Source organism: Furipterus horrens, unplaced genomic scaffold, assembly GCF_987537825.1.
Source record: "Furipterus horrens unplaced genomic scaffold, mFurHor1.1.pri manual_scaffold_5, whole genome shotgun sequence".
NCBI lineage: Eukaryota > Metazoa > Chordata > Mammalia > Chiroptera > Furipteridae > Furipterus > Furipterus horrens.
Window position 1 is genome coordinate 163,109,264 of NW_028327175.1, and position 24,579 is coordinate 163,133,842.

Consider the following 24,579-nt stretch of genomic DNA (forward strand, 5'->3'; position numbering starts at 1 on the left):
ATGAGGACTACAATCCATTTGAATAACTTTTCTTCTATAGGTATCTAAAGAAAATCAGCAGTACATAGGCTGTGAGACTTAGCCAAGGAAGTCAGACTGAGCTCAGATATATCCCTCTTTCCAGCACAAGTCGCATGGAATGACAGAAAGATATTAAATTATATCTTTATATCTCATTAAAGGATAATGCTATAATAACCCCAGAAAACAAGAAATGCCATCACTAAACGTTTTTAATGACTCCTTGAAAGATAGAAATCAAATTAAATCAGACCTACAACAACAACAACAACAAAAACCTAGAAAATACTAACCACACCCTAAAATAAGAAGAGGACCATAGCAGATGCAGGAGTTGATTGCGGCAGCTCCAAGGTCAGAATCAATGAGAAACAGAAAGAGGCCTGAGTGACGGTTAATTAGAGAACTGCAGTCAGAACAGTTGGGTCAATTGGGCCATCCTCTCTCCTTTACTCAGCCATGGTATCTGCTGAGAGTGAGTGCACCTGCACCAGAGTGGCAAACAGTGCCCCAAGAAGTAACTGATCCCAGGAGGAATGGGGAATGCAGCCCAGAAGACAAACAAGTGAAACAGCCTACCAATTCATGCTTCTTCTCCTCCAATAACCAGAAGCAGGCTACCATATCAGAAAGTATGTTTCGTGCATTCATATATTATTTAATTTAATCCATCAAGACATAGCTCAAGAGGCGTTTCCATGGTTAAGCCTTCTGCACATCTACCTCTGGGCAAAGTAACCAATACCAACTCCATGCCCACTCTGCGCCCGTGTGCCCTTGTCCACCATTTAATCACACTGGGTTAAAATCTGTAATATGTGGATTATAGACTCCTAAGGTAGGACTCTGCCTTATTTATCTTTGTTTCCCAGGACCTAACATTATTCCTGTAAAAAGAAGGTGCCTGGTAAATTGGACTCAACTGAATTGAACCTTATTTCCACACAGACTTATTAAACTGAATGGTAGGCTGAAATGTTGGATGTTAAACTCTGATTACCTTAACACCTGGTCGAAGAATCTCTAAGGGAGAGCCTGGCACAGGGTGCAGTGGAACCATTGTTTCAAATGAACTCTCTCCTGCAAAAAAAAAAAAAAAAAAAGGCCAAGTCAAGCCAAAAAGGGGAAGGTTAGGGGAAGATAAATGTGCTTATCTTTCATCAAATCCTTCAAATTCAATGAGGCTGGTTTTTTCATTTCACTGAAGTTAAATTTTATGAGCTTTGTTACATCTTCTTTTGAGCAAATCATACACCTCACCTTCCACTAAAGGAAGAAGGTCCACCACAGCTTGACCAAGAATTAAGGTCTTCTCATCTTTCTGTTTCTTTTCCTTTGGTAAAACTTCAGTCATAGTTACTAGAAAAATCAAAACAAAGAAAATGAGTACATGTCTAGCTCATCCATCAGATAACTGAGGTGCAACAAGCAATGCATTATCGAAGAAATTTAAGTTAAGAGAAATAAACTTCACACCCAAGAAGGCACCAATATTGGTGACTTTTGGTGGAAAATTCTGGACCATCTCAGCGACTTTTTTCTGTAACAACTCTGTAATTAAAAAATACACAATGCTGGCAGATTTATAGAGATTATATTAAACTTACAAAATTTTAGGAGAAATGACATCTTTATAACGTTGAGCATTCCTATCTAAGAACATGGTACACCTTTCCTTTTTTTCAACCTCATATTTCTCAATAGCATTTTCTTTACAGTTTGTTTGCACCAGGACCCAAATAATCTACAGACATTGTAATTACTTGAAGTTTCTTAAGTCTCTTTACTCCATAGGTTCCCCTTCCATTTACTCAGATATTTTTCCCACTTTTATTTTGCTAAGAAATTGTCCATTTTATCTAAGATTTCAAAAGTAATAGCAAAATATTCTTTTTATGACTTTTTAAAGTTGTGGTAAAATGCACATTACATAAAATTTACCATCATAACCACTTTTAAGTGTACAGTCCAGTGGTATTATGTACATACATCACCAGTATCCGTCTCCATAACTCTTTTCATCTTCTAAAAGTGAAACTCTATACTCACTAAACAATAACTCCCCATCCTCCTCTCCCCCTGGCAACCATGAGGATATTTTCTGTCCCTACTGACTACTCTAACTACCTCCTATAAGTGGAGTCACAAAAAGTATTTGGCTTTTCGTGACTGACATTTCACTTAGCACAATGACCTCAAAGTTAATCCCTGTTGTAGCATGTCAGAATTTCCTTCTTTTTAAAGGCTGAATAATATTTCATTATATGCATATATCACATTTTACTTATCTATTCATCCATTGATGGACATGTGGATTGCTTCACTGTTTTACCTTTTGTGAATAATACTGCTATGAACACAAGGGTAAAGTGGCTTTTCGAGAACTCTCAATTCTTTTGGATATATTCTCAGAAGTGGAATCTCTAGATCATGGGGTAATTCTACTTTTAATTTTTTTGAGAAACCACCAGTTTCCACAGTGACTGTACTGTTTTACAGTTCCACCAAAAGTGCACAAGAGTTTCAATTTGTCCACATCCTTACCGACACTTGATGCTTTCTCTTTCTATTTTAATTTTTTATTTATTGAGAAAGAAAAGGAGAGAGAGAGAGAGAAAGGAAGGGAGACATCGATCCATTGTTCCACTCATTCATGCATTCATTGGCAGAATCCCTGATTCCCATATGTGCCCTGACTGGGGATCAAAGTCACAATTTTGGGGGTATCAGGACAATGCTCTACCCAACTGAGCTACTCAGCCAGGGCTTCTGTTTTTTTGTTGTTGTTGTTTGTTTGTTTGTTTTTTGGTAGAAACCATCCTAACATGAAGTGGTATCTCACTATAGTTTGAGTTTGCATTTCCCTAACAATTAGTGATGATGAGCATTTTTTCATGTGTTATCATTTGTAGATTTTTTTTGAGAAATGTCTATTAAGTCCTTTGCCCATTTTTGAATCAGGATATTTGTTTCTTGTTGTTGAGTTTTTGGATTTCTCTACATATTATGGATATTAACCCCTTATCAGCTGTATAACTGGCTAATATTTTCTCCCATTCTGTGGATTTTGCACAGAATGAGAGAATCTAATCTTCTTATGCAATTTTAAATAATTATTTCATTAAATCTCACTTCTTTGCATTTTCTTCTGTTATCTTGTGTCTTTAGTATCATATCCAAGAATTTATTGCCAAATCTTTGCCCTGGCTGGTTTAGCTCAGTGGATTGAGCGTCGGCCTGCGAGCTAAGTGTCGCTGGTTCGATCTTCCAGTCAGGGTACATCAGAGAAGGAAAACTCTGACTCCAAAAAACCTCCGCTGCCTTGCGGCATACCTCTTCAGGGGAAAGGCTAAGGGAGTAAACCCCGACAGAAAATCCGGAGCCGGAGTCCCTAAGGCGGTTTGACGTTGTAGTCAACACCGGCAACTCCTGCGGCGCACCTGAAGCCAAGCTGTATTGACTCCGTCTTTCCCTTGGACCCTTCAGCTGCGAAGAGAGGGGGGGTCTGCTGCATGGGCAACAGCAGACCCTCCATATTACCCTGCCCAGGCTCTGTAGCTTCAGCGTCATCACAAGATGTCGATTCAACACGGGAGGAGACAGATACCGTGTCACTCCTGAGTCGGACTGCACAGCCATTCTCGGCGGTGCAGATAGACTCTTAAGAAGCTACACCATCGTCTCTCGAGACAGACGGCTGCCGACGACGGGGATTGCCAAATCTAATGTCATAAATTTTTTTCTGTATTTTCTTCTAAAAGATTTATTGTTTTAAGTCCCACGTATAAGTTCTTGATCCCTTCTGAGTTAATTTTTTAAAATCTGGCGTTAAGTAAAGGTCCAATTTCATTCTCCTGCATGTGGATATCCACTTTCTTAGTACCACTTGTGGAAAATACTGTCCTTTCCCCCATTGAATGGTCTTGGCACCCTTGTCAAATATTATTTTAGTATATATTAGTATGTGAGGGTTTATTTCTAAGCTCTCTATCCTAGTTCATTGTTCTATATGTCTCTCTTTATGACAATTTCACACTGTTTTGATTACTATAGATTTGTAGTAAGTTTTGAAATCAGAAAGTGTGAGGCCTCTAATTTTTACAGATTGTTTTGGCTATTTGGGGTCACTTGAAAATCCATATGAATTTTATGAAGGGTTTTTCAATTTCTGCAAGAAAACATTGACATTTTCATTGGGATTGCATTGAATCTGCAGATTTCTTTGTGTTATACTGACTTTTTTTCTTAGATTTTATTTATTAGAAAGAGGGGAAGGGAGGGAGAAAGGAAGAGAAGCATCAATGTGTGAAAGATACATTGATCAGTTGCCTTGCTCACACCCCCAACCCAGGCATGTGTCCTGACAGAGAATCAAACCGGCAACCCTTCGGTTCACAGGCTGGCACACAATCCACTGAGCTACACCAACCAGGGAGACATTTTAACAATATTAAATCTTCCAATCCATGAACATGGGGTGTGTACCCATTTATTTGTGTCTTCTTTAATTTCTTTCAGCAATGTTTAGTAGTTTTCATTGTGCAAGTCTTTCAGCTTTTTCATTTGTACAAGTCTTTCAATACTTAAGTTAATTTCTAAGTATTATAGTCCTTTAGATGCTATTGTAAATGTAACTGGTATATACTTTACTTTTCAGATTGTTCATTGTTTATAAAAATGCACTGATTTTTTACACTGAATTTGTATCCTGCTACTTCACTGAATTTATTTACTCTAACAGTTCTTTTTCTTGTGGAATCTATTAAGGTTTTCTACATAAAAAATCATATAATCTGAAAAAGAGATTATTTTGCTTCTTCCTTTCCAATTAAGATGCCTTTTATTTCGTTTGCGTGCCTAACTGTTGTGGCTAGGACTTCTAGTATTATGTTGAAAGAAGCCATGAAAGCAGGAATCCTTGCATTGTTCCTAATCTTGGAGGAAATGCTTTTAGTCTTTTCAGTCTCAGTCTTTTGAGTACAATGTGCACTGTGGGTTTTCACATATGGTTTTTATCATGTTGAAGTAATTTCCTTCTATTCCTAGTGTTACTTATTTACTTATTTTTCATGAAAGGGTGTTGAATTTTGTCAAATGCTTTTTCTGCATGAAGTAAGATGATCATGTGGGGCTTTAAAAAAAAATCCTGTTGATTTGTTACATTACATTGAGAAAGTTGTATGTTGAACCATAGTTGTATTCCAAGAATAAATCCCAATTGGTCATAGTGTATAATCCTTTTAATATGTTGCTCAATTTGGTTTGCTAGTATTTTCTTGAGGATATTTACATTAATATTCATAAGAGATATTGGTTTGTAGGGTTTTTTTTCTTGTAGTGTCCTTGTCTGGCTTTGGTATCAGGGTAATGCCAGCCTCATAGGGTAAGTTCAGATGTATTCTTTCTTCTTCAATATTTTGAAAGAGTTTCAATAGTATTGGTATTAGTTCTTCTTTAAGTTTGGTGGAATTCACCAGTGAAGTCATCATGTCCAGGATTTTTCGTTCTTGAGAGATTATTATTGATTCACTCTCATTATTAGTTATAGAACTATTGAAATTTTCTTTCTTCATGATTTAGTTTGGTAGTTTTTCTGTTTCTAGAAGTTTGCTATTTCACCTAGGTTATTTAATTATTTTGTGGACAATTGTTCATAGTAGTCTCTTATAATACTTTTAATTTCTGTAAAGTTGGTGTTATTGCCCACTTTAATTTCTGATTTTAATAATTTGAATCTTCTGTTTTTTCTTAGTCCGTTTACCTATAGGTTTGTCAATTTTGTTGATCTTTTCAAAGAGCCAACCTTTAGTTTTATTGATTTTTCTCTATTGTTTTTCTGTTCTGTATTTTCTCTCTGCTCTAGTCATTTATTATTTCCTTCTGTTATGGCAGATTCAGCAAGAATTAACCACTTGGAGTCAATGAATAGGGAAAGCAAAAGGTTTTATTTGCCGGGGGTCAGGCGGAGACCACAACAGGTCTCAGATAAAGCACCGACCCCATATGGGGCTTAAGGCAGAGTTTTTATACTTTAAGCTTTGAAGGGGGAAGGGGAAGAGATGAAGAGGGGGTTAGGAGTAAGTGAGCGAATCTGTTGCAATCGGGGGATATGGCACTAGAGCTGGTCAGAGAGGGTCTGTTATGCAAATGTTGCAAAATAGAGCTCAGAGAAAACAAACTAGGTTACAAGCACAGCTGGTTGGGGGGGGCTTGCCGGCCACTACACTTCGAACTGTGAGCTTTGGTTTGTTCTTCTTTTTCTACTTCTTTAAGTTGAAAAGTTAGATTGTTGATTTGAGATCTTTCTTGTTTCTTAATGTTAGCATTTTTATCAATAAATGTCCTCCTTAGCACCACTTTCACTGCATCTCCTATGTTTTGGTATGTTGTGTTTTCATTTTATAACTTGTGATTTCTTCTTTGATTTATTTGTTGTATAGATGTATGTTGTTTAATTCCCAAAACTTTGTGAACTTTTCAGTTTTCCTTTTGTTATTGATTTCTAACTTCATGCCATAGTATTTGTAAAAGAAACTTTGTAAGATACCTTTTTTAATTTATTAAGACTTAATGTATGCCCAAATATTGATTTATCCTAGAAACATCCCATGTGCACATGGGAAGAATATGTATTCTGTGGTTGTTGGGTAAAGTGTTCTGTATATGTCATTTAGATCTAGGTGATTTATTTTATTGTTTAAGTCCCCTATTTCTTTATTTATCCTCTACCTGGTTATTCTATCTATTACTATGAATGGACTATTTGAAGGCTCCAACTACTGTTGTAGAACTATTTGTCCCTTCAGTTCTGACAGTTTTTGCTTTATATATTTTATTGGTTGTCATTAGGTACATAAGTATTTATAATCATTACATATTCTTGTTGTATTGAATTTTTTGATAATGTATAAAGTCTTCTTTTGACGCTTGTAATTCTTTTTGATCTGAAGTCAATTTTATCTGATATTAGTGTAGCCACTACTGCTCTCTTTTGGTTACTGTTTGCATGAAAAATCTTTTTCCACCCTTTCATTTTTAACCTGTTTGTCTTTGAGTCTAAAGTGAGTCTCTTCCAGATAGCATATAGTTGGATCCTGTGTTTTTGTTCATTCTGCCAATCTCTGTCTTTGGACAGTTTAATCAATTTATACCTGAAATTATACCTGAAATAATTATTGGTAAGAAGAGATGTACTTCCATCATTGTGATATTTGTATTTTATATACCTTATAACATTTTGTCCCTCATTTCCTGCATTACTGTCTTGTTTTGTGTTTAGTTGTTTTTTTTCCCCTGAAGTGAAGTGTTTAAATTCCTCTTTCATTTTCTTTTGTGTATACACTATAGCTATTTTCTTTGTGGTTACCATGGAGATTACATTTACCATCCTAAAGTTACAACACTGTAATATGAATTTTTAACAGCTTAATTTCAATACAATAAAAAACTCTGCTCTTTTCTTACACCTCCATCCTTACCCCTTTATCTATGTCACCAAATTATATCTTTATACACTGTGTACACCAAAACATAAACTAATAATTATTTTAAATGCACTAGTCTCTTAAATTATATAGAAAACAAAATTTAAAGTTATGAACCAAAATTACAGTAATACTAGCTTTTACATTAATAATGTTTTTTCTTTAAATGTATTCATCAGACTGGGGGCAAGATGGTGGCAGAATAGGAGGATAAGCAATACACCTCCTCACAGAACCAAACTGGAAATAAAATTAAAGAGGGAACCAGTCACCTGAAACAAACCGAAGACCACTAAAAAAAGAAACTTTTAACCACCTCGAGACTGGTAGGAAGGGCAAGGTTGATTAAGAAGCTGGCCCTGTTCACAGGGGCAGCCGGCCACAGTGGCAGCAAGGCTGTGGGAGCTACCCTTGAGAGGAGAGAAGCCAGGTCCAAACACAGAGTGCCAGTGCCAGTGCCAGGATCAGCCGACCATGCAGCATCCAGCGGTGAAAGGCTGCAAGCTTTTTCTCTGCTTGGAAAAGACAAAACCTGCTGGAGACAGATGCACTTTTTCTTTTTCTCCTTTGACTCGTAAAGGGGCCAAAGCACAGGTTTCGTTTTCACAACTACTCACCTTGAGCCCCAGCGATGGAAAGGTGAGTCTAGAGTGGGAGGTAATGGGAAGAGTCATAGGGGAGCGGCCATGGGGCTTTCGGTGCAGGGGTATACCTGGATTCTGCAGCAGCCATCTTTCTTGAAAAGAGCAAGCCCCTCCCAGGGAAAAGCAATTACCGTACCCTGTGGGATATTGCTCACCCTCTGTAATCCTGCTTGCTCTACCCTGCACCTCTTTCTTCCCTTTTATTTGATTTGTTCAGTTTTTTTGTTTTGTTTTGTTGTGGGTTTTTTCCTGTTATTTTTTATTTTCTCCCATCCTGCACCTTAACCCCTACTGAGGAGATAGCAGCATACACAAGCCCAGTGGGTGTCAGAAACTGGCTGTAGGGAGCAGCCATACCATACACTCTCCCAAGAAACAGACTGGCACTTCCTCCTCCCAGGAAAGCCATAGAAATACCCTCCCGGTTTCCAGCAGACCCCAAATCTGAACTCTGGAGGCCCCACTCATTAGCCTACTAGGGGCCTCACCCTTCTGAGTAGAGGGGAATAATCCCAAACAGACTCAGACTAGCGGCATGGGGCTGGGGTAACACACCCACCATCTTCCCTGAAGTCTGAAAGACACTTGCCATGGGAGGTCCAGGAGTCCCATCTCTCAGATCCCACCAGAAGCCCTCTCAGAAACAGTCAGGTCTACAACTAGTCTGAGGCTGACAGCAGGCTGGCAAGCAGACAGACAGATCCAGATCCAGTGGTGACTTGAGTAATTTGCTGACACACCCCTGGATCCAGTGCTGATAAAACACAGCTTTACTGAGCAGCTTGGGCCATCCTGGGTGCAGCCAAGCCAGGAGAAATCATCCACAAACTGTGGGTCCCTTGTAGCTTTGGACAGGCTTGTAGCAAGGGCTAGATGTGGACAGCACCGGACACTGGCTTACGCCATTAGACACATTAGAGCCGTATCCAAAGGCAGAACCCAGCAGGCAGGCATTAAACTCTGCTGAGATGAATCTCAACTTGTTCTTTTAATTATTTCTGTTTATTTTCTTTTTCACTGCCTTGTAATTCTTTTTTTCTTCTATTTTTGGTGCTCTATTTTTCTTTTAAGTCCTTACTTTACTCTTACCTTTGATTATCCCATTGTTCTCTTCTACTTTCCTTTTCTTATTCTTGTTACTTTCTCTTTCCTTGTCCCTTTTTCCCATTTCCCTCTTCAATTCATTAGTTGCATTAGTTCTCGTTCCTTTTCGTCTCTCATAATCACTTTTCTTTCATTTGGTCTTCTCTTATTCTATTTCTTTTTTTTTTTTCTTCTCCCCTTTCTCTACTATTCCATTTCTCTTTCCACTTTTATTGTTCTTTGCTCTTTTGTCATTGATGATGCTGTTGTAGTTGGGGAGTAGGATTGCTTGTTTGGTTTTTTTGTGTTGTTTTGCTTTGCTCTGTCGGCACCTGCACAACAGCATACAAGATGTGCTAGGAGTAGAGCCTCACAGACAGACAGCCGGAGCGGGGATACAACCAATGAACGGGCCAACAATAATCAGGGCCCAAATGTAATAGGAGAGTTCACATAACCCATACAAAGAGCATCCCTAGAGCACCCAGATCAGGAGATCAAAAAGACTGCACCACTGGGTACCACAGGACTCCTACCACTTAAAGTTACCCCACAGGACAAGTAGTCAAAGCAGATCTATCTAATACATAGAAACAAACAAAAAGAGACAGCTAAAATGGGGAGACAAAGAGACAAGGAAGAAAAGGAAGAATCCCCTGAAAAAGAGCTAAGTGAAATTGGTTTAAACAAATTATCAGGCATAGAGTTCAAAGTAATGGTTGTAAGAATGCTCACGAAACTTAAAGAGAACTACATCAGCATGAAAAAGGGCATAAAAACTATGAATAAGAACCAGACAGAAATGAAGAATACAATATCTGAAATGAAGAATATACTAGAAGGAATTACAGCCATGCTAGATGAAGAAGATGCTCAAATTAGCAATTAGGAATACAAGGTGGAGAAAAAACCCAGTCATGGTAACAAAATGAAATAAGACTTAAAAAGAATGAGAATAGTCAACAGAGCTTTGAAACAAATGAAATGTAACAATATTTGCATCAGAGGGTTACCAGAAAGAGAAGAAATGGAGCAAAGAATAGAAAACACATTTGAAAAATAATAACAGAAAATTTTCTTAACTTGGTGAAGAAAAAAGTCATGCAAGTTAAGGAAGTAGAAAGAGACCAAACCAAGATGAACCCAAAAAGGACTACACAAAGGCACATTACAATTAAAATGGCAAAGTTTAAAGACAAAGAAAAAATCATAAAGACAGCAAGAGAGAAAGAGTTAGTTACCTACAAGAGAGCTCAAATAAGGCTGTCAGCTGATTTCTCACCAGAAAAACTGCAGGCCAGAAGGGAATGGCATGAAATATTCCAAGTAATGAAAAGCAAGGATCTACAACCAAGACTACTCTATCCAGCAAGGCTCTCATTAAAATGGAAGGTGAAATAAAGAGCTGTCCAGGCAAAACAAAAAACAAACAAACAAAAAACGTTATGGAATGCATCTCCACCAAAACAGCATTGAAAGAGATGCTAAAGCAACTGCTTTAATAATAATAATAATAATAATAATAATAATAATAAGAAGAAGAAGAAGAAGAAGAAAGAGAGAGAGAGAGAGGAACAAAGGTACAAAGGGAAAAATGGCAACGAATAAGTAACTATCAATAATAACCATAAATGTAAATGGATTAAAGACTCCAATCAAAAGGCACAGGGTAGCTGAATGTGATAAGAAATATATGCTGTCTACAAGAGACCCACCTCAAAACAAAAGATCTACACAGGCTGAAAGTGAAGGGGTAGATAAAAGTATTCCATGCAAATGGAGACAAAAAATAAGCTGCAGTAGCAATAGTTATTTATGAAAATAGATGTCAAAACAAAGGCCATAATAAGAGACAAAGAATGTTACTACATAATACTTAAAGAGTTCAACCCAACAAGAGGATATAACCCTTGTAAACATATATGCACCCAAGGTAGGTGCACCTGAATATATAAGGAAAATCTTGGAGGACTTTAAGAAAGAGACTGAGAGCAATACAATCATAATACGGGGTTTTTATACCCCACTGTCAACAACGGACAGATCTTCCAGACAAAACATCAGCAAGGATATAGCAGCATTAAACAACAGTAGGTCAAATAGATTTAATTGATATCTACAGAACATTTTACTCCAAAGAAGCAAAATATGCATTCTTTTCAAATTCACATGGATCATTCTCAAAGATAGACAACATGGTAAGACACAAAATAAACCTTAACAAAGTCAAGAAAATTGAAATCATATCATGCATTTTCTCAGATCACAACAAAAAACAAAGCCCAGAGCAAGGTGAAGAAAGGAAATATCAGGACCACAGCAGAAATAAATGACATAGAGACTATAAAAGTAATCAAAAGAGCAACCAGTTCAGGAGCTGATTCTTTGAAAAAATAAACAAAGTTGACAAATATTTAACGAGACTAACTCATCAAGAAAAAAAGAGGACCCAAATAAATAAAATCAGAAATGAAAGGGGAGAAGTAACAACTGATACCACAGAAATTCAAAGACTTGTAAGAAATTATAATGAACAAACATCAGCAAAGAAATTGACAACCTGGGTAAAATGGATAAATTTCTAGAAATATACAATCTTCCAAAACTGAATCAGGAAGAAGCCAAAAACCTGAAAAGACCAATAACAACTAGTGAAATTGAAGCAATAATTAGAAAACTCCTGGCACACAAAAGCCTTAGACCAGATGTTTTCACAGGCAAATTTTACCAATCATTCAAAGAAGACCTAACACCTATCCTTCTCAAACTATTCCAATAAATTTAAAAACAGAGAAGATTTCCAAAATATTTTTATGAGGCCAATATTGTCCTAATTCCAAAACCCAGTAAAGACACAACAAAAAGGAAAATTACAGGCCATTATCTCTGATGAACATAGATGCTAAAATCCTCAACAAAATATTAGCAAACCAGATCCAGCAATACATCAAAAAGATCATACACATTGATCAAGTAGGATTTATTCCAGGGATGCAAGGATGGTACTATATCCACAAATCAATAAATGTGATACATCACATAAACAAAATGAAAGACAAAAATCACATGATCATATCAATAGATGTGGAGAAAGCATTTGACAAAATCTAGCACCCTTTTTTTATAAAAACACTCAACAAAGTGGGAATTGAGGGAGCATACCTCAACATAATAAAGGCCATATATGAAAAACCTACTACCAACATCATACTCAATGGGCAAAAGCCAAAAGCATTTCCCTTAAGATCAGGAACAAGACAGAAGTGTCCATTTTCACCACTCTTATTCAACATAGTATTGGAAGTTCTAGCCATAAGGATCAGACAAGAAACAAAAGGCATCCAAATCGGCAAGGAGGAAGAAAACTGTCATTAATCCAATACAACATGATATTGTACATTAAAAAAAAAAAAAAAAAACCTGTAGGCTCCACCAAGAAAAACTACTTGACCTAGTAAGTGAATTTGGCAAAGTAGCAGAATACAAAGTCAATATTCAGACATCAATGGCATCTTAATACACCAATAATGAACTATGAGAAAGAGAAACTAAGAAAACAATCCCATTTACTATTGCAACAAAGAAAATAAAGTACCTAAGAATAAATTTAACCAAGGAAGTAAAAGACCTGTACTCAGAAAACTTTAGAACAGTGAAGAAAGAAATTAAGGAAGATACAAATAAGTGGAAACATATACCAGGTTCATGAACTAGCAGAATTAACATCATTATGGGGGCAGGGGGGAGGGAAGAAGGGGTAAAAAAGAAGGGTCTAGTCAAGGAACTAGTATAAATGACCCATGGACATGGACAACAGGGTAACAGGGTGGAGATGAACTGTGGGAGAAGGGGTGGGCAGCATGGGGCAGTAGCAATGGGGGGGGAGTGGGACAACTGTAATAGAAAAAAACAAATAAATTAAAAAAAACAATTAACATCATTAAAATGTCCATACTACCCAAATAAATCTATAGATTCAATGCAATTCCTATCAAGATACCAATGGCAACATTTCCCAGAACTAGAACAAATATTCCAAAACTTTATCTGGAACCAAAAATACCCCAAAGAGTCTCAGCAATCTTGAGAAAGAAGAACAAATTTGGAGGGATCACAATACCGGATATCAAACTATACTGCAAGGTCACTGTAATCAAAACAATCTGGTACTGGCATAAGAACAGACACATAGATCAGTGGAACAGAATTGAGAGTCCAGAAATAAACCCACATCTTTATGGTCAATTAATATTTGACAAAAAAGCAGAAGTAGACAATGGAATAAAGACAGTCTTTTCAATAAATGCTGTTGGGAGAATTGGACTGGTACATGTAAGAAAATGAAACTAGACCACCATCTGATATCATACAATGGAATAAACTCTAAATGGAAAAAAGACTTACAGTACATATAAGTCATGGTACCATAAAAATCATAGAGGAAAACATAGGCAGTAAAATTTCAGATATCTCACAGCACTATTTTTGCCAATATATCCCCTAGGGCAAGGGAAAGACAGGAAGGAAAAACTAAACAAGTGGGACTACATCAAATTAAAAAGCTCTGCGCAGCTAAACAAACCATCATCAAAATGAAGAGGGAACTAACTGCATTAAAAAAAAAAAGACATATATGCCAATGATACATTGGACAAGGGTTTAATCTCCAAAATATATAAAGAGCTGACATGACTCAACATCAGGAAAACAAACAACCCAATTAAAAATGGGCAAATGACCTAAACAGACATTTCTCCGAGGAGAATATACAGATGACCCATAGACACAAGAAAAAATGCTCAACATCACTAGCCATCAGAGAGATGCAAAATGAAACTACCATGAAATATCACCCCACACCTGCCCAAATGACTATCATTAATAAGTAAACAAACAAATGCTGGCAAGGATTTGGAGAAAAGAGAAACCTAGTGCACTGCTGGTGGGAATGCAGATTGGTACACACTGTGGAAAACAGTATGAAATTTCCTAAAAAAAACTAAAAATGGAACTGCCTTTTGATCCAGAGATTCCACCGCTGGCAATATACTCAAAGAATCCCGAATCACCAATTCAAAATAATTTATGCACCCCTATGTTTATAGCAGCACTGTTTACAATGGCCAAAATTTGGAAACAGCCTAAGTGTCTGTCAGTAGATGGGTGGATTAAAAAAAATACTGTGGTGCATCTGCACAATGGAACATTACGCAGCAAAAAGAAAAAAGGAACTCCTACCCTTCGAGACAGCATGAATGGACCTGGAGACTATTATGCTAAATGAAATTGTAGAGGCACCAAATATTCCCTGTAAAAAGTTTCAAAGGTCTGCTAAATATGTAAATATGTAGGGGCTTCAGATGTTCTTTGTAAAAAAGTAGCAAGGACTTGCTAAAAAGCCTTGAAGAGAGGAATGTAGGAAGGAGTGTAGCAATTGGTGATTTACAAGCTAAAAGGACCTCAGCCTCTATCACCTTCCATTTACTTGTGTCTGGTTTATAACATTTGTGAAGGTTGTGCTTTGCAGAATGTCTAGCCCTTTGAAGATAGATTGCTTTGCAGGGAGTTTGTCCCTGGCTGAAGAGCTATGCTGCCGCTGGAGATAACCTTATAGCCTTGCGAATTTCTGTTCCTGTTACTGCCAAGACATTCCTGCAGTCCTGCCCAGCCCCCTCTTCCTAAGGCTGTTTCCCACCAAAAAAGAAACAAAGGGGGCCTCATCAGTATAAAAACTCAGCGTTTTAGACTCCATTGTAGGTTGGAGCATGTTAGAGACCAACTCAGGGTCTGCCCAACTCCTGGCCATTATTTAAAATCCTTTGCTTACTTTATACACCACTTCAGAGTGTTCAATCTCTCCTATGTAGCCGTAACAAAATAAGCCAGTTGGTGAAAGACGAATACCATATGATCTCACTTATAAGAGGAATCTAATGAAGAAAATAAACTAATGAGCAAAATAGAACCAGAGGCATAGAATCATGGAATAGACAGCTGTAAGAGGGGAGAGGGGAAATGAGGACTAATTGAAAGAAAGTGAAGGGATTAGTCAAAGAACATATATGAAGGACCCATGGACATGGACAATGGTGTGGGAATTGCCTATGGAAGTGGGGGGCAGGCTGGGTGGAGGGGGAAAGAGGGAGAAATTTGGGACAACTGTAATAGCACAAATAATAAAATATTTTTAATTGAATAAATAAATAAAACTACTTATAGAATTTATAAAAATAAATGTACTAATCATTTAAATCATGTACAAAACTAAAAAGTGCACTTACAAACCATTGTTATATTAATACCAGATTTTATAATTACCTATGTATTTACCTTTACTGAGACCTTGAGAAAGTGAGAGGGGTGATATAGCAAAATTGTTGAATAAAATATACCTCATGATTTCCGCATCTCTACAAAAATAAATTTGGGCCCTGGTTGGGTAGCTCAGTTGGTTAGAGCATCGTCTCAATATACCAAGGTTTCAGGTTTGATTCCCAGTCAGGATACATACAAGAAGCTATCAATAAATGCATAAATAAGTGCCATGACAAATCAGTGTCTGTCTGTCCGTCTGTCTCTCAAATCAATTAATAAAAATAAATAAATAAATAAATTTGGCATCCATCAACAGACAACAATCCCTTTTTAGGAGCTTTGGGATCCAACACCATATGCCAAATGACCCAGAAGGAGTTTCACACATCCGTGTGTTAATATTGGGCAGACTTAGGTCACAGACCATGAACCAATTCCAACCACTGTCACCTGCAATGAAAATCACTATCTTAGCAATTACCAATTTCTCTCCTGCCCCATCCAGACTACTACATCATGAACTGCATGACTTGGGCGGGGAGCAAGGTTGGGGAGGGAGGCAGGAAGAATTTTGAGGAGTGGCAGATAGGATGCTTGGAGGACATTAAAGGCATATGGACCCTAAGAATTGTGCCATGAACTCCATCAGGAAGCCCACCCACCATCTGTGGGGGATGCCTTGCATTTGGATCCCCACAACTAGCCCATGGGCACTCCCAGCATTCCATGTGCATCACCTACACACAGCCTCCATCCAGTGGCTGGCTTCCTTTACAGCAACGACAAGACTGAGCTATGGCAGGTGATTAGTAAGTACATATAAAAAGTTGGCCCGAATCTGTGGGCCAGGGAGATACCAGAAACTTGAACTTTAGCACCACCCTTGAGAAAATGAAGGGGGGGGGGCTATCAGCAGAATGCATTCACATTTACAAATTCTGCCACAAGAGGGTACAAGAAGTGTCTCAGAATCCCTGAACAAAGCAAACAGAAGGAATTTTTCTCCTGAAGGCAGTAAGTAAAGACTGGAGGAAGTGATTGCTACTTCAGATGCGGAGACTGCAACACAAAACCTCAAGGAATATTTTAAAAATCAAAGAAAAATGAAAACATGAAAGGATCACAATAATCTTCCTGTAACTGATCCAAAAGCTGTAGCTCTCCATACTACCTAATAAAGAATTCAAAATAACCAATTTTAAGGAAACTTGATGAGCTAAAGGAAAACAATTCAAGGACACCTAGAGAAGAATACGTGAACAAAATGAGAAATTTAACAGAGGTAGAACTCATTAAAAAGAACTAAACAAACTGTAGAACTGAAAAATACAGTAAATAAAATGAAAAATGCAATAGAGAGCATCAACAGAAGAATGAATCAAGCAGAAGAAAGAATCTGTGAGGTAGAAAACAGGAACACTGAAATTGTTGAAATTATCCAGTTAGAGGAGAACAATGATAAAAAGAATAAAAAAGAGTGAAGAAAGCCTATGTGATCTATAGGATACCATCAAAAAAAATAATCTGTGAAATATTGGAGTTACAGAAAAGAGGGGAAAGGAGGAAAGAAAGTTATTAAAAGAAATAATGGCTCAGAAGTTCCCAAATTTGGGAAACAATATCCCAGTTCATGAATTTCATGTCACAGAACAAATTCAACTTAAAAAGATCCTCTCTGAGATACACCACAATAAAACTGTCAAAATCTAAGACAAAAAAGGAATCTTAAAAGTAGTAAGAGAAAAGAGCTTATAGAATTCTCCAGTGAAAATATGCAGTCTTGGAGAATTCAAATTATGAATTCAATTTCCTTAATAGTTACAGGGCAACTTTATTTCATATAGGATGAGTTGTGTTTTTCAAGGAACTGGCCCATTTTTTTATTAAAGTTATGTATCTAAAGTTGTTCATAATGTTGAGTTGGCCAAAAAATTCGTTTGTTTTTTTTTTTCTGTACAATGGCTCTAGTAACGCTTAGTTGTCTTTAACTCCATTCAAAACAATTTTGTTAGATTGTATTGTGATAGTTGTCATATCAGCATGCATTCAAAAAATCTTATCAAAACTGGTGAATTTTTGTGTAGCTATTTTATATTGAAGATGGAAGAAAATACACGACATTTTCGGCATATTATGCTTTATTATTTCAAGAAAGGTAAAAATGCAACTGAAACGCAAAAAAAGATTTGTGCAGTGTATGGAGAAGGTGCTGTGACTGATCAAATGTGTCAAAAGTGATTTGTCAAGTTTTGAAATTTCATGCTGAAGATTTCTTGCTCAATGATGTTCCATGGTCGAGTAACCAGTTGAAGTTGATAGTTATCAAACTGAGACATTAATTGAGAACAAGCAACATTATATCACCCAGGTGATAGCCAACATAATCAAAATATCCAAATCAATAAAGTTATTGGTGAAAATAAAAAATGTGTATCTTATTTTATGGAAAAAACTAAACAGACTTTTTGGCTAACCCAATTATTTTCTTACTATCCTTTTAATGTCTGCAGCATCAGTATTTATTCCATTTCATTCCCAATATTGACAACTGATAATTTGTATTCTCTCTCCACCCTCAAAAAAGATTTGTCCAATTTAATGTTTTCAAATAACCAGCTATTTATTTCATTGATTTTTCTTATTTTTCTTTTTGCATTTCCTTGATTACTGATTATTTCTTTATTATTTTCTTCTTTCTGTTTGCAGTGGGTTTCTTTTGCTCTTTTCTAGATTCTTTTTATTTTTTTATTTTTTATTTTTTTGCGTGTGAAAAGAAAAAGAATCATTTATTTAAAGGTTATACAGATTTAGCTTTCTGGCAGATTTTTGCCATTAAGTCTTACTTTATTTAAAATACCCACAAACACATAGTTCTGCCTCCCCCTGCCAAACCAGGCTAGTTTTAGAATAGAAAAGTAAGAGATACCATTTCCCTACTTCCCAGACACAGTTCAGCTTTACCGGCTGCTCCCAATCATTCATGCCTGATTGGAGAGGTTTTGCCTGTGTCTCGGTGTTCTCCTGCTCTTAATTCAGAACCACGTGGTTCTCTTTCTACCTGCGTGGAGTTCCCATCCTCCTTGCAAACTGTGTGGACTTCCCCTTGTTAATGGCTGTCATCTTATTTTTAAATGCCTGACTGCAGCCTGTGGCGCAGGCCCTGTAAGCTCTTTTTTTGTTTTAAGTATACTTTATTGATTATGTTGTTACAGTAGTTCAAATTTTTCTTCCCTTTGCTCCCCTCTGCCCAGTACCCGCTTTCCCTCCAGCAATCCCACCCCCCTTAGTTCATGTCCATGGGTTGTGCATATAAGTTCTTTGGCTTCACCCTTTCCTATATTATTCTTAACTTCCCCTGTCTATTTTGTACCAACCAATTATGCTTGTTAATCCCTGCACCATTTCCCCATTTCTCCCCCTCCCCCCTCCCAGCTGATAACCCTCCAAATGATCCCCATACCTATGATTCTGTTCCTATTCTGGTTTGCTTAGTTGGATTTTGTTTTTATTTTTTAGATTCACTTGTCGATAGTGGTGAGTTTGTTGTCATTTTAGTGTTCATAGTTTTGATCTTTTTCTTAAATAAGTCCCTTTGACATTTCATATAATAATGGCTTGGTGATGATGAACTCTTTTAGCTTTACCTTGTATGGGAAGCACTTTATGTGGCCTTCCATTCTAAATGATAGTTTTACTGGATAGAGTAATCTAGGTGGTAGGTCTTTGCTTTTCATCACATTGGATACTTCTTGCCAGTCCCTTCTTGCCTGCAAAGTTTCTTTTAAGAAATCAGCTGAGAGTCATATAGGCACTCCTTTGTAGGTAACTCTTGGCTTTTCTCTTGCTGCTTTTAAGATTCTCTATCTTTCACCTGTGGCATTGTAATGATGATGTGTCTTGGTGTGGTCCTCTTTCAGTCTAGCTTGTTTGGGACTCTCTGTGCTTCCTGAACCTGTATGTCTATTTCCTTTGCCAAATTTGGAAATTTTTCCTTCATTATTTTTTCACATAAGCTTTCAATTTCTTGCTCTTCCTCTTCTTCTGACACCCTTATGACTTGGATATTGACATGTTTAAAGTTATCCCAGAGGTTCCTAAGTCTCTCCTCATTTTTTTTTTCAATCCTTGCTTCCTCATTCTGTACTGGTTGACTGCTTTTTTTTCCTTATGTTCGAAATCATTGATTTGAACCCTGGTTTCCTTTCCTTCACCATTGGTTTTGTGTGGATTTTTCTTTGTTTAATTTAGCATAGCCTTCACTTCTTCCCTTATGCATTTCCCATACTCAAGCATATCTGTCAAGCCTGTGAGCCTCTTTATCACCAGTGTTTTGAACTCTTCATCTGTTAGGTTGGCTATCTCCTCGTCACTTAGTTCGCCCACTGGAACCTTGATCCATTCCCCCTTTTGGGCCATAGTTCTCTGTCTCCTCATCTTGACAGGCTCCTGTGTTTGTTTGTTTCTGTGTCTTAGGTAAACTGTCTCTCCTGTTACATTGTAAGGGGCGGGGCCCTAGGTATTCATCATGCAGGCGACCCATTTCACCACGTTGTGGCACTGTATGTCAGGGAGGGGTCTGAGAAGGAACAATGCCACTAGCACTGGCCCCTTTTCCAGGCACTTCTCCCACTTCCATATGGAACTGGTGCCCCCCTAGCTGTCGCCCTGGCTGTTGTTCCCAGAGTGGATGGATTGGCAGGCATTCTAGGACCATGGGGGCCCTTTAACTAAGCAGACTCTGCTGAGAAATAGGCAGTTTCTTCCTCCTCTTCAACACCCTCTGGTTTGCACAGTCAGAAGAATGAGCCTTGAATTTCCCCAGTGCTAGGACAGTGAGCTGTGTGGTCTGGGGCTGGGAAAGCTCCCCAGGTGTCCCTTCCAACTTTTTAAAATGTGTGACTGCATTTTCCGAGGGCCTGCTGCCGCTGTTGCATCTGCCGTGGCACCACACCTCATCCTCTCTGCCCTGGCTCTGCCTCTCCTACCTGTCTGGATGAGTATTTCTTCTTTATATCTTCGTTTGCTGGACTTCCATGCAGTTTGATTTCCTGGAACTTCTGGTTGTCTCTAGTTTTGAGATAGTTGTATTCCTTCTTAGTTGTGGAGGGAGACACAGCGTGTCTGTCTACACCTCCATCTTGACCGGGAGTCCTTTTTCTAGATTCTTGAAGTGAGAGCTTAGATAATTGACTTGAGGTTTTTCCTCTTTTTTAAAAAAATATACCTTATTGATTATATTGTTACGATAGTTCCAATCTTTTCCCCTCCTCTTTTTTGGTGTATGCATTTATTATTGTAAATTTCCTCAGCAATGCTTTAACTATATCTGAAATATTTTAATATGTAGCATTTTTATCTCCGTTCAGTTCAATGTTTTCTTTATTTCCCTTGAGACTTCTTCTTTGACATTTGAATTATTTAGAAGTGTGATTTTAGTTTTCAAGTGTTTGAAAAGTTTCCTATTATCTTTCTCTTACTGATTTCTACTATAATTGTGAATTCATCTATTCTGCCTTTCAGTTTTTCCAGTTTTGCTTCACATATTTTGCAGCTCTGTTATTTGGTACATACCTACTTAGAATTGTTACATCTTCTTGGTGGATTTACTTTTTTATTATTATGTAATAAACCTCTCTGTCTCTGGCTATTTTCTTTGCTAATCTACTTTATCTGATGCTAATGTAGTTGTTTCTACTTTGTTTTGATTAATGTGTGTATGATATATCTTTGCCTATCTTTTTACTTTTTACCTGACTATATGGTTCAATTTTCAGTTTCTTATCAACAGCATATGGTTGGGTAATTATTAAATTCACTCTGCAGTCCTGTAGAAATAATAATGTAATTATTAATGTATTAGGGCTTAAGTCTGCTGGGCTTTTTTGTTTGTCCTCTTTTTCATTTCTCTGGATTTTCTGCCTTCCTGTGGATTATCTGAATATTTTTTTAGAATTCCATTTTGATTTATTGATAATACTTTTGAATATATCTCTTTGTATATTTCTTTTAGTTGTTGCTCTACGTATTATACTATGTATGCATTACTTATTACAGTCTACATTTCATCATTTCACTAGTTCAAGTCAAGTATAGAGAACTTACCTCCTTTTATGTCCCTTTGCCCTCCCCACACGTTTTGATATTTGGTGTTTACTGTTGATTGATTCTAAATGTTTTAGTTTTCATTATGATTTTTTAATCTTTCCTATGAAATATCCATAAGTGTGTCTTAAATTTTCCAAATGGATTTTTTTCTTTTTGTGATTGATTTCTAATATTCTGATGGTTGTATTTTGATCAGAACACTTGGTCTGCATGCTATTGATTCTTTGGTATATGGCAGGACCTGCTTTATGGCCTAATATGTGGTCAGTTTTCATTATATAAATGTTCTTTGTGTGTTTTAAGAAATTTGTATGTTATTTAACAATTGGCATAAGCCCATGACTACTAACTCAGGGAAGACTTTTTTTCCTCTACGCATGGCATAAACAGATATAATGGTGAGTGGATTTTTTTCCTAGTTCATTCCTTCTTTTTCTTTGAGACAGAGAGAGAGATGAGAGAGAGAGAAACAACAACTTGTTGTTGCACTTGTTTATGCATTCATTGGTTGCTTCTTGTATGTGCCCTGACCGGAGATTGAACCCGCAATCTGGGTATATCTGAACGATGATCTAACCAACCAGGACTTCTAATCCATTCTTTTTGAGAGTCTTGGCTTTCGGTGTAGGAACAAAATATGTCAGAGATAATACTGTACGATTAGAAACTATAGCAGTATAGATACAGAAACCATCCACCCACTTATCCAGTCATTCATTCAACACTTCTTGAGCCCTTTTATGTCTCAGATATTTCTAGACAGTAGAAATTCTGAAATAAATAAGACCCAGCCCAGATTTCAAAAACTGCCTCCCCTAGGAGGGGAGGCAAATTAATCATTGCTATACAGTATGGTGAGTATATAGAAGTACAGATAGGGTTGCTAAGTAAAATACAAGATGCCTACTTTAAAATTTGAAATTCAGATAAACAATTTTTAGTATGAGTATGTCCCCATTTTTTTTTTTTTTTTAAATTCTAAATCTGGAAACCATGAATATAGGAATACAAAGGAAAAACTCCCAACTCAGCTTAGGAGGTAAGGGCTGCAAAGTTTGTATCAGGTCTTTGATACAAATCAGTTAAAATCAGTAGATCATCGTGACTGCTGCTGGAAGCAGGTAGGACTCAAAGTATACTGTGTTCTACCTAGATTAAGAAGGTAAGGTGTGTCCATCTGTCCCAACAACAGCTACTAAATATCTCAAAATCTCTTCATTACATAGTCATATAACTAACATTTTTATAACCACAAAGACTTACAGAACACAGGTTTGTGGGCGAGGTCATCTAAAGTGATTCCTCCTTCAGGATTGAACTCAAAACTAGTAGTGAAGTTGTATATTGCAGTTCCTTCTGAAGAAATGGTAATTTTTGCAGAGTCTCCCAGAACTGCCTGATTAAATTCTGCACGAATAAAGGTAACTGGGGTATCTCCTTTAAAGCCTTTCTGTTGACAGAAACATACTACTTTACAATTAAAATCAAACAGAATTTTTCTATGCATTTGGCAACCCATTCTTATTTGTACTAAATAATAGCATTCTCCATGTTTTCCTATCAAGCGATATTACAAACACAAAAGTAGGTAGAAAGTCATTAAACAAATCTAGTTGTAGTTAAATGCAGCATTGTATTCAAATGCCATTATGTTGAAGTTCTGAAAAATAATACTTATTGTGTTTATAAAATTATATTGTAGAACATTTGGAAAAGTGAGAAAAGCGCATAGGAAAATAAATTACCTATAATCTCAAAATGCAAGCACTATTAACATTTTATAATATATTTTCTGGTGTTTTGTTGTGAATATATATACGTACATGTGCGTGTATATATGCACACATATTTATATACCTTTTAAAACAAAGTAGAGAGCATTTATTACATCCTGTTCTGGAAAGTTTTTTTTTACTTAATACTGAATGGTTTCCCATTTCATTATTCTTATAATTTTTAATAGTCATATCATATTGTTTTATTATTTAAATTCATCAAATGAAATTAATCACAAGGGGAACTTGGGAATAATTTAGATTCCTTTTAGGAAAAAGGAACCTGTCTAGGAAAGTGAAAACTGCTTCTTGTTTTACCTGTTAAATTTAATATTCAAATTGCCAGGTATTTTACACACAGTAATGTGAATTGCTGATTCTAGACTACCAATAAGAAACACTGATATACCTAAGACCTATATAATTTTACTAATCAATGTGACCCCAATAAATTCAATTAAAAATATGACAAGAAAGGAAACATAGAAGGAAGGCCCATTGCTATGTAAAACCAGCAGATTTGGTGGTACAAGATGATAAGAGAACTTCATTCCTCCCTATAGTGCTCCCAATGCATCTTCCACAACCCGCAGGTGTTTGAAAGAAACCTGAACTCAAAGACAAACATATTTTCAAGAATCGTGAATAAACTAGGAACTTCTTAGATTTCCATAAGTAACTTTACCAATTCATATCCCTCTGTCACAGTGATCTGCACAGGTTTGCCCGTTGATGCAACCTGCTCCATATCAGCATTTGAGCAAAGTCCCTCTGGTCTTCTTTGGTCCCTGTAAACATAAGTAATGAAACCAACCCCTCATGTACCATAGCTGCACAAGAATTCACATTACTCATAACCAACACTGGGGAAAACTTAGGGAAGTGCAACAGCTCAGTACTGTTTTGTGGCCTTTCCAACCTTTGTTGCTAGACAGACAGGGCTTTAGGGAGCTGGCCACAAGGATGATTCCACTGCTGAGTGCTAAAAAGATCCTTATACATGTGACTCATTAAGCACAAATTCTCACAAGACAGAGAGGGTATAAATGCTATCCCCCCAACTCCCATTTCCCACATCCTTCATAGGGTCCTTTGGTAGCTTTCTTTTTTCTTTCTTTTGTGTGTGTGCGCGTGTGTTGTGTTCAAAGCTCA

General features: G+C 37.0%; 1 protein-coding gene across 1 annotated transcript in view; it reads right to left on the reverse strand.

The window, feature by feature from the left end:
• CFAP70 (cilia and flagella associated protein 70) overlaps window positions 1-24,198 on the reverse strand; it is a 120,837-nt gene extending 96,639 nt beyond the window's left edge. Inside the window, 4 exon segments of the mRNA XM_090278202.1 lie at window positions 1,022-1,101; window positions 1,282-1,380; window positions 22,916-23,102; window positions 24,113-24,198. Of these exon segments, the coding sequence (XP_090134328.1) occupies window positions 1,022-1,101; window positions 1,282-1,380; window positions 22,916-23,102; window positions 24,113-24,175 (429 nt within the window). The 5' untranslated portion in view covers window positions 24,176-24,198.
• Between the last annotated feature and the right edge of the window lie 381 nt (window positions 24,199-24,579).